The sequence below is a fragment of the Oppia nitens genome, unplaced genomic scaffold (assembly GCF_028296485.1).
Source record: "Oppia nitens isolate AA-2021 unplaced genomic scaffold, nextdenovo-longstitch-racon4-pilon3 scaffold5_pilon_pilon_pilon, whole genome shotgun sequence".
NCBI classification, from domain to species: Eukaryota; Metazoa; Arthropoda; class Arachnida; order Sarcoptiformes; family Oppiidae; genus Oppia; species Oppia nitens.
Genome location: NW_026533243.1, coordinates 3,840,001 through 3,849,796, shown reverse-complemented (window position 1 = coordinate 3,849,796; position 9,796 = coordinate 3,840,001). Strand labels below are relative to the sequence as shown.

Below are 9,796 nucleotides of genomic sequence, written 5' to 3'. Positions count from 1 at the left end.
AATATTATTAGCTTATTATTCACTCATAATAATAATATAAATAATTTTAAAATTATTGATATTTTTATGTTACGTTAATAATAATTTTTCCTAATGTTATAGACATCATATAAACTTTTGTTTGTACTATTAATATTTGAAAAGTTAATTTTATTATACAATTTTTCAATCAATGTATAAATTGTAATATAATAGTGTAATATTAATATTTTAATATTTATTATAATCTATTTTACTATTTATAAAATATATTTTTACACAAATAATTTTAATATCACGTATACTTAAAAAATATTAAATAACTTTAATATTACTGAAATACTAAATTTCATATTCAGTTCTTATGATATAATTAATAAATTCAACTATAGTTTAGTATAATTAATTGGATAACAAAAACAAAGATTTATTAAATTGTGAGAAAAATATAATTGATTTGATAAAAACTATATTTTTTAAATTGAAATTGATCATGGTCAATAGATCATGGTCAATAGATCATGGTAAATTGATCATGTTGAATTAATCAATATGTTTTAATTAATCAATAGTTTGTTGGTGTGGGTCTGGTTTGAGGTTCGGGTTTGGGTTTGTTTTCGGGTTCGGGTTTGGGTTCGGGTTCCTCCTGGTGTTCAAAATGTAAGTTTGTTTCTAGTATTATGTAATAATAATTGTAATGATTTGTGTGTTTAGTATTATAATAAAGTTGTGTGAGTTGTCTCATACGGTATAATAATAACAATAATAATAATAATATAAATGATTAAAAGTGAGACTAATATGGACTCTAATGAAGACAATCAGTCGGGATGTCTGACCATTGGATTAAATAATTCACAACAAGAAGTGATTGTTGATAATCAACAACAAATTGATTCACTTATTAAACAATTAGAGAACGAACGCAATGAACGACACAAACTACAAGAGTTGTGYGATTTTCTGGTCAAACAAAATGACAATAAAGTGGATGAAAATGTGRTGACTGTTGACAAGGAAGCAGAAGTCTTGAACAAGAATTATATGATTGAAACGGAGTCTTTGGGCGCTCAGGTCAAGCAAAAGGAAGCGCTAGAAATCAAACTGAAGACTGTTATTCAAAAACTGAAATATAAATTAAACAAATCGGAACAATTGGTCAAAGAGTTGACACAAAAGGAAGGCAATTGTCAAATGAAAATCAATGACAATGAAAACCACTTCAATGACGACCACTTAAAGAAGCAAAACGAAATTGATTCCCAAATAATTGAACTCAAGAAACAACTCGAAGAAAAAGAAACTGAAATTTTCAATCTCAAGCAAAAAGATAATAAAGTGATTGAAAATGTTATAAATGTTGAACAAGTGATGACTAGTGAGAAGGAAACAGAGTTAACCACAAAAATAGATGAATTAGAAAATGAATTACAAGAATTAAAAAGAGTTCACTCAGAAAGTGAAATGAAATTATCTGAATCTGAATATGAATTGGATATCATGAAGAGGAACTATACCATCGAAATGGAGTGTTTCGGGGCTCAGGTCCAGGAAAGGGAGACATTGATTGAAAGATTACAGACTAGAAATCAAAAGATTAAACAAAAACTAACCAAATCTGAAGAATTGGCTAAAGAATTGACAGAAAAAGAGGAAAGTTTTAAATCAAAAATCGACGAATGCGAAGGTCTTATCAAATACGAGCAAATGAAGAGTCAAAACGAAACTGATTCCCGAATATTTGATCTCCAAAAACAACTACAAGAAAAAGAAAATTTGTTTGAAACTGAGTTATTAAAACTTAAGACACAAAATACTAAACTAATTGCTTTAGAGGATGAACTCAGACAAAGAAACGCTGAGTTGGAAATGAAATTTAATTCAAATAATTTTGAAATAGAAATAAATAACTGTCGAAAACAAATTGATTCACTTATCAATCAATTAGAGGCTGAGCGCAGCCAGAAAATACAGTTTCAGGATTTATATCAATCAGTGGCCAATCATACAGATGATGGACATAGTGCTGATCAAGTGAATCAATTATTGGCTCAATTAGAGTCTGAAAAACAATTACATTTAGGTTTGTCTTATTTGAGGTAATTTTTTTTATTAATTTATAAGATTTTTTGTTTGTATATCAATAGCTCAAAAGCAAGAATTAGAGTTAAGATGTAAGAAATTTGCCGCAAAATTCAAAGTCAAAGAAAGGGAAGTAAACTCATTGGAAGAGAAGTTGAGAATCGCTAAAGAAAATGCATCGAAAAATGTCAACGAAGAGCAACTCATTGATAGTGATAAACGTATTGAAGAATTAGTCAAAAGAGTGGATGAGTTGCAGTTCACGGCATCCAATCTCGACTCCGCTCTTCAAACTGAACGCCAGAAACGAAGAGAATTGGAGTCAGAAAAGAGTCAATTCTGGGGACAGACACCATCACTGGCCAACAGAAATAGTGATTCAATTACCATCAATTCTGACACTCAATCGTCATTTTCATTGCTTATTGATGAGGGAATGGCAGATAAGAGTGGATTGAGTTCTGCAAAACGTTTTATAAGCAAACAGAGACACTATTTGATGAAAGGTCCGACAAGTGCTAAATATAAGCGAATAGCGATTATTGTATATTTGGTTGTAATTCACGTGTTATTTGTCAAAATGTGCCTTTTCTAACACTATTCAGTTTTCAAAGTTTTCAAATATTTTATAATTCAAATAATATAATAAATTATTTTTGTTATTTTTCCATTAGATTTGATTTTATTCTGTCGTATTTTTACACTAAATGTAATGAAATGTTTATTTTCACACAAATAAAAATACATTTACTGTATGTAATAATTTAATTCATTTATGTTTTATTTGTAAATTACCGGTATTCCGATTTTATACATATTATAAACACAATTAATTTTTTTAAAGGCAAGTATAATATTATAGTAGTTTAAAGAGATTGAATTTATATGATTCATATTATACGTTATTATAACAATACTTTTATATTTTATACAATATTGGTATGAAATCAGGTTAACGATAATAAATGTGAATATTAATGGTAGTACAGTATATATTATTTGTATTTTACATAATAAAAGTAATACATATTTTGTAATAAGAATGAATTATTGTTTTATTAAATATATTTTTCAAAAAAATATCATTTAAAACTTTAATTTTTATTTAAATAATTATTAATTATTAATTTATACATTATAAATTTGTTACTACCGGTGTTTGTACTACAATGTTCATTATTAGCATTAAATTTACAGTAATTCTCTTTAAAAATTATATATATATTAGTAAATAAAGTCTTTCTATTTTGTTTTATATATCATATTAAATAAACAAAATGATTATATTATGAATAATCTAGATTTCTAAATTTTAAAAATTAACAATGTAAAGTATGGGAATTTTATAACCTTAAGTTTATCTTATGTTAATTAAATTTAATAGTAATCATATACAGTATTTTTATACATAAATACTTATATTATATAATTAATACTCAATTAACTTCTTAGACGTTTTTATTAAGATTTGCAATTAATTTTGGTATACTATAAAAAATGTTTATTCATTAACCTATAACTAAAGATACTAAATAATATTTTATATATAATTTTATGTAATCTAATAAACAAGAGAGAATCTTAAACAACGGCGATGCTATTAATTACAATTATCTGGTTAACTTTTATTATCTGGGTAATTGAATTAAAAAGTGACCAAGTGCAATGCTGTAGATAATTTTATACTGGATAAAATTGTAATTGGTCATTTTTTAATTAATTGCATTATATGCCAGATAATTTACAGTCAACTGTTTAAAAAATTTATAAATGATAGTCGACTGCAATTATCTGGCAAATCATACAATTAATTAAAAAAATGACCAATTACAAGTTTATCAACTATAAAATTATCTACAACATTGTCCTTGGTCACTTTTTAATTCAACGTATTATTAACCTGGTAATTGTAATTAATAGCATCACCGCTATCATAGCCGTCGCCGTTGTTTAAGACTCTGAATAAATAATTTTATTTTATTTTTTAATTAACCTGTAATATGATATTGATTTTATTAGTGGTAGTATTTTATTATTATATCTATAATTTTTAATTTGAAAACACGATGTTTAATAAAATATAAGAACAAAAATAATATTCACTTAAAATCTTATATTTTAATAATAAAATAATATTTTTATGTAATGAATGTCAATTGAATTGTCTTTTATGTTAGATATGCTTTTAATATACACTGCAACCCCTGAAGTGAAAGAAATTACAATTTTCATATTAACTGTTTATAGCGTTATTATTATATATATTTTTTGCAAGAAAATTATGTACTGATAATTGTTTTTCTCTCTATTAAATAAAGTAAATTACAGTATAGTATGATATAAAAAATTCTTAACATTAATATTAAAACAGTCAATAAAAATTTCTAAGCAATAAATTGTATATTTTATTGTATACTGTATTTAAAAAAATCAATAGATTTGTAGGTTTTAAGAAAAATCTTAGTTTTAAACATTACTTACAATCATTTATCATGCGATGAAATTTTTATTAAAATTCAATATATGCTTCACTCGCATAATTGGCAAACTTTTCAATAATGAATATCAAAATWTTATAATAACTGATGGTTTTGTCTAATATTTTAATATTAAAATAATGTATTTCATTGAATAAATCATAAACTATTTTTGCATACACTTAAGTTATTTAATTAATAATTTGTTAAATAATATTCTCCAATATATTTGATGAGATTAAAACAGTATCTTACAATTAAAAATTTTAACTAACATACATTTAAGTATTTACTTATTAATATAAGTAAATACTGTATGACATATTGAAATTAAAATATTTTACATAAGTGTATTAATTGAATCTAGAAAATTATATTTTAACTAAAATAGACATACTGTTCATATACTTTTCATAATACTGTATCATAGTTAGGATTGTCAGGTTAGACATAACGCGCCGGATTTATTGACATCATTTAAGTGAAATATTGAGTGTCTCTCAAATAAATTATTAAAATAATATATTTTAATTATATAAAATATTCAGTTTTTAATTTAATATTTATTAACTATTAAATAATTTTAAAGCTATTAATTATAAATTAGTATCTGATATTTGTGATTGTAAATATTGCAAATATTGTAAATAAAAAATATATTTTTATTAATAATTAAAGCATTTATTTCACATACAGTATATATTTTTAGTGATTATTTAAGCATATGTTTTTATGGCATATAACAAATATATAATATTTGTATCAATATGTAAATTATATATTAATTAAATTTAATAATGTAATAATTGTAATCTCCGACAAAATAAATTACAAAACCTGGATGTTGTAATTGTAGTATATATTATATACTTTATAATACTACAGTACATAACAATGTTATGAATTTATTATTTAAACATTTTTATAACACAGTGAGAAAAGTGCAGCGGAAGCGCCACTGTAGAATGAGTTTTCAAAGCTAATGGACCAATGAGAGACGAGATTTTATGCGCAAAATTTGAAGCATGTTGGCGTAAAATTGTGAAAAATTCAGTCGACCAATGAGAGACGAGCTTTCAGGCGCTCACTTATAAAGTTGTTTGTGCATAGCTTTGAAAAGTAAAAAATTTTCTCAAAAATAGTAATAAAAGTGTACACCAGATGTTGGGTCGAGTGCTTTTTGATTGATTTGATCGAAAAAGTAAAATCATTACTCGAAATTATAAGTCATGTGATGTTTTTGTTGATGGAAATCGTTGAAAAGTAATAATTTTTCTCAGATATTGGGAAAATATTGTCCACCAGATGTTGGGTCGAATGTTTTTTGATTCATTAGTTCGAAAAAGTAAAATTATTACTCGACATTATAAGTCATGTGATGTCATGTGATGTTTTGTAATTTTGAAAAATGTTGAAAAGTAAAAATATTTCTTAAAAATAGTAATAAAATTGTACATTAGAGTTGAGTCTTGAGTTTTTTTATTTATTAGTTCGAAAAAGTAATATAGTTACTTAAAATTATTAGTCATATTTTATTTTGATAGCTTATTGAAAATTATTATAAAAAGTGGGTTTATGTTTAGTAATTTAAAATAAATTTTACATGTTTTTCAAAAATATTTTAATTCTATGATTTTATTTCAAAATTTTAATTTTAACACCAATATTCAATGTATTATATAAAATTTTAATAAACAAAGCAAAAAATTATTATTTRAATGATTCTGTTTTATTTATTTTAGWAGAACTGTAAGARTATAAKTTAMTCTATAAAACATTTTTAAGAAAAGTTGAGAAAGTAATAAAACTACTTTATTATATAGTAACATAATATATAAATATAAAKAAATAATTTTTCTTTGATASTTGWTGATARTCTTTAGTCTTTAGTCGTAGAGCTAACATCAGTGWCTTGAGAAAMATATTTCTTATATTTTCTAAAAGAATTTTTGTTTTTTGAAACATGATCTCTTAAATGSTTTCCACAGCGGTTATCAAATTCACGAGATAAGCATTTCTTTTTAGTTTTAAGMGATTCCAGTGTTTCAGTGTTTGAAAYATTKATCGTTGGTGAAATCTCTTTGCGACAATCAGTATAACAACAGACAAACTTTCCTTTATTAAGTCCTTTCGAATAATGTTYAATATAAACATGYTTTCGRTAAWWTTTCAAATTAATACATATTAAATTACATTGATAACACTTRAAATCASTTGACATTATGATTAATTGATTGATTGTTTTATTAATTATCAAATAAATATTGTGATATAAAGTTAATACTAAGTAAATGATAAATAATGATATATTTGTTCACTTGAATGGAAAATAAAAACAAAATATATATATATATATATACTTAAACATAAAAAAATTATAATAATATATTTATTTTATATAAATTATACAACAACTATTAAAAGTTTACTAAAAGTGCGTAATTTTTTGYTATGCATTAATATTATCCAATAATAGTTGAGAATCAATAAGTKTTGACGCAAAGTTTATATCTACTGCTTGTATTATTTGTTTTAAACATTAACTTAAAACTAAAGTTTATTAGTTTTTTATTGTGTTTTGTTTTAATGTGCTTCTACTGTATTTCTAACAGTGGTTAAGTGAAGAGATTACATTTCAAATATGGATGACAAATCGTGTTGTAAATCGGGTTGAAGATCTCGAAAACCGATAAAGTTTGGGATCGACGACAACTAAACTGTTACCACTAGTAAAAAAATCACTGAAGAGTTATTATTATAGGCAATTATTAGTCATTCACCGGATCGTAAGTAATTATGTTTAGTTTTTTTAATTTATAAATTTTATTTTAATTATAATTAAATAACTAAATAAATATAATAAATATATGGTACACTAATAATATTATTTCTTAAAAGATATGATTAAAAGAAAACATTCGTCAGTTAGTGGMTATAAAACAAGTGGTTCAAATGCCTAAATACTAATGTCATTTTTGCCATCAACTAAAGATGATTGTGCTCTTGAATCGATAGACAATCTGTCATCACATAGTGATCAACAAATGACTGATTTAATAATCAAATTAAGACCACAGTTACCGATATTCGATAGTACTGATGATGACGAAAAGAAAGTATTTTACTTACTTATGTCGTCTGACTATCAGTGCACATTGACCAATGACTCAGAAAAACAAGTCATATTCTATGTATTCAATCATCACTATCAAGTCTATAATGAGTTAAGTTCAACAAATCTAATACAAATAATATTATATATTAATACTATATTTAACTCAAATTGAAGCTATAAAATTGYTATCGAATAGTAAAAATGAGCGTCACTTCACGGAAATACGCGGTATTATGKCTTATCTTTTTGCTTTAAGATTTCCTTTATTGTTTGGATCWGCARAGAAGWCGTTTGTAAGWTTTTTCTATACATAAAATAATTATTTATTATAACAAATAAATYGCTTAAAAAATTTACTTATATTAAWGGAATGATTTTAACAACTGCACGAAAATKGCTATACAATAGACGTCATAGACTTAAGCAAAATGGTTAAAAATAATTTAGTTAATGATAATTTAGTTAACAATTAGTTTTAATGATATAATAATTTTTGGATGCTAAAATTAGTAGAAAAAAAGATGACAACCAACTACAGCAGAGCGATGATYCAGAGCYWAATGAGACTGACGACAACACAATAACGTATAAATGATTAGCTAAATTTATTTAATAGAAATCAAAAACTATATAAGATTATAGAAATATTTAGAATTATTTAGATTCGGAGGATAGCAATAATAGTGATGGTAGTGGTGAAAACAAATTTGTCAATACAGATGAAGATATGATCTCATTGACGTCTTCGCAACAAGTAAACTTAATTTATAAAATAATTATAATTACTTTTACAACATTTTCGTCTAATTATAACATTATGTCATTAATCATTTCAACAAACTCTGGCTTTGGGACCAAAAAGCAATACAACAGGCATAAATTACATTATATTTTTCTAAATAATTTAAAATTAAATTTATTAAAATATTTTATAATTATTATATAGAAATTTCATTTATTAATATGATGATTGAATCAAATGATCTATCGTTTGAAACCTTAACAAAACTTATAGCAATGCCGTTACCGAATAACACCAGATCTTTGATAACAACATTGGTAAAATGCTACAGCTACGCACCGTCTGCAAGTCGATTCTGGTTGTCAATATAAATGTTCATTATGTCCATCTTTAGAAATTATTCGGTAAATGAAGAAACTGACGTCAAATTTGTTGACAAATTATTCTATGATATAATCAATGCCTGCAAAACGGAGACAATGAGTACCGAAAACCCTACTACTAATTTGAATGTTTTGCCGACTAGCGAAAACCCTGACGTATTTATTGAGCCAAATTTGCCCAAAGATTCCGATTACGAGAATCGATCGATTGTGTCGCCAACAATTACCAATGACGACGCCGACAACTAAGTTATTAATATTAATAATATATTGTTTTTTTCAGTGTTTCATTCAATAATTAATTAATGTTTAATTTTTCAGTAATTTTGTTTCTTTTTCATAGAATTTTTAAAAGTAATTTTGTTTCTTTTTTCATATTTCTAATACATTTTTAAAAGTATTATAATTACTTTTTTGATAAGTAATTTTTTTCTTTTTTATTAATCTCATTAGTAAAGTAGTTATGTTACTTTACATTTAATCATTAATTACGTTATTTAATAAATATATTGTTTTAAAACGTTATTTATGTATGTTTCTTAAGTAAATATATTTCTTTAGAGAATAAGTAACTAAATTACTCCGATGACGAATTCAATGTCAGAGTAACTAAATTACTCCGATGATGAATTCAATGACTGAGTAACTAAATTACTCCGATGATGAATTCAATGTCAGAGTAACTAAATTACTCCGATGATGAATTCAATGACTGAGTAACTAAATTACTCCGATGATGAATTCAATGTCAGAGTAACTAAATTACTCCGATGATGAATTCAATGTCGGAGTAACTAAATTACTCCGATGCTGAATTCGAACTAAAAGTCAAGTTCATTACAATTTTGTTGAATTCGAACTAAAAGTAATAAAGTTACTTTTGAAACTATTTGTCAAATGCAACAATTTTAAAGAAATAAAAATACTTTTTGGTTGCTATAGGTTACAAATGTAGCGTAAAAAACGCCAAATACAGTGGCGCCCCACTTCCCACTGTGAAGAAAATTGTATTATACGG

General features: G+C 24.5%; 1 protein-coding gene across 1 annotated transcript; it reads left to right on the top strand.

Moving 5' to 3' along the window:
• The first annotated feature begins 689 nt into the window (after window positions 1–689).
• On the top strand, window positions 690–2,685 carry LOC128961014 (CAP-Gly domain-containing linker protein 1-like). The gene is made up of 2 exons (XM_054307213.1): window positions 690–2,062; window positions 2,127–2,685. The coding sequence occupies exons 1-2, from the start codon at window positions 760–762 to the stop codon at window positions 2,654–2,656; spliced, it is 1,833 nt and encodes a 610-aa protein (XP_054163188.1). The 5' UTR covers window positions 690–759; the 3' UTR covers window positions 2,657–2,685.
• The last annotated feature ends 7,111 nt before the right edge of the window (window positions 2,686–9,796 follow it).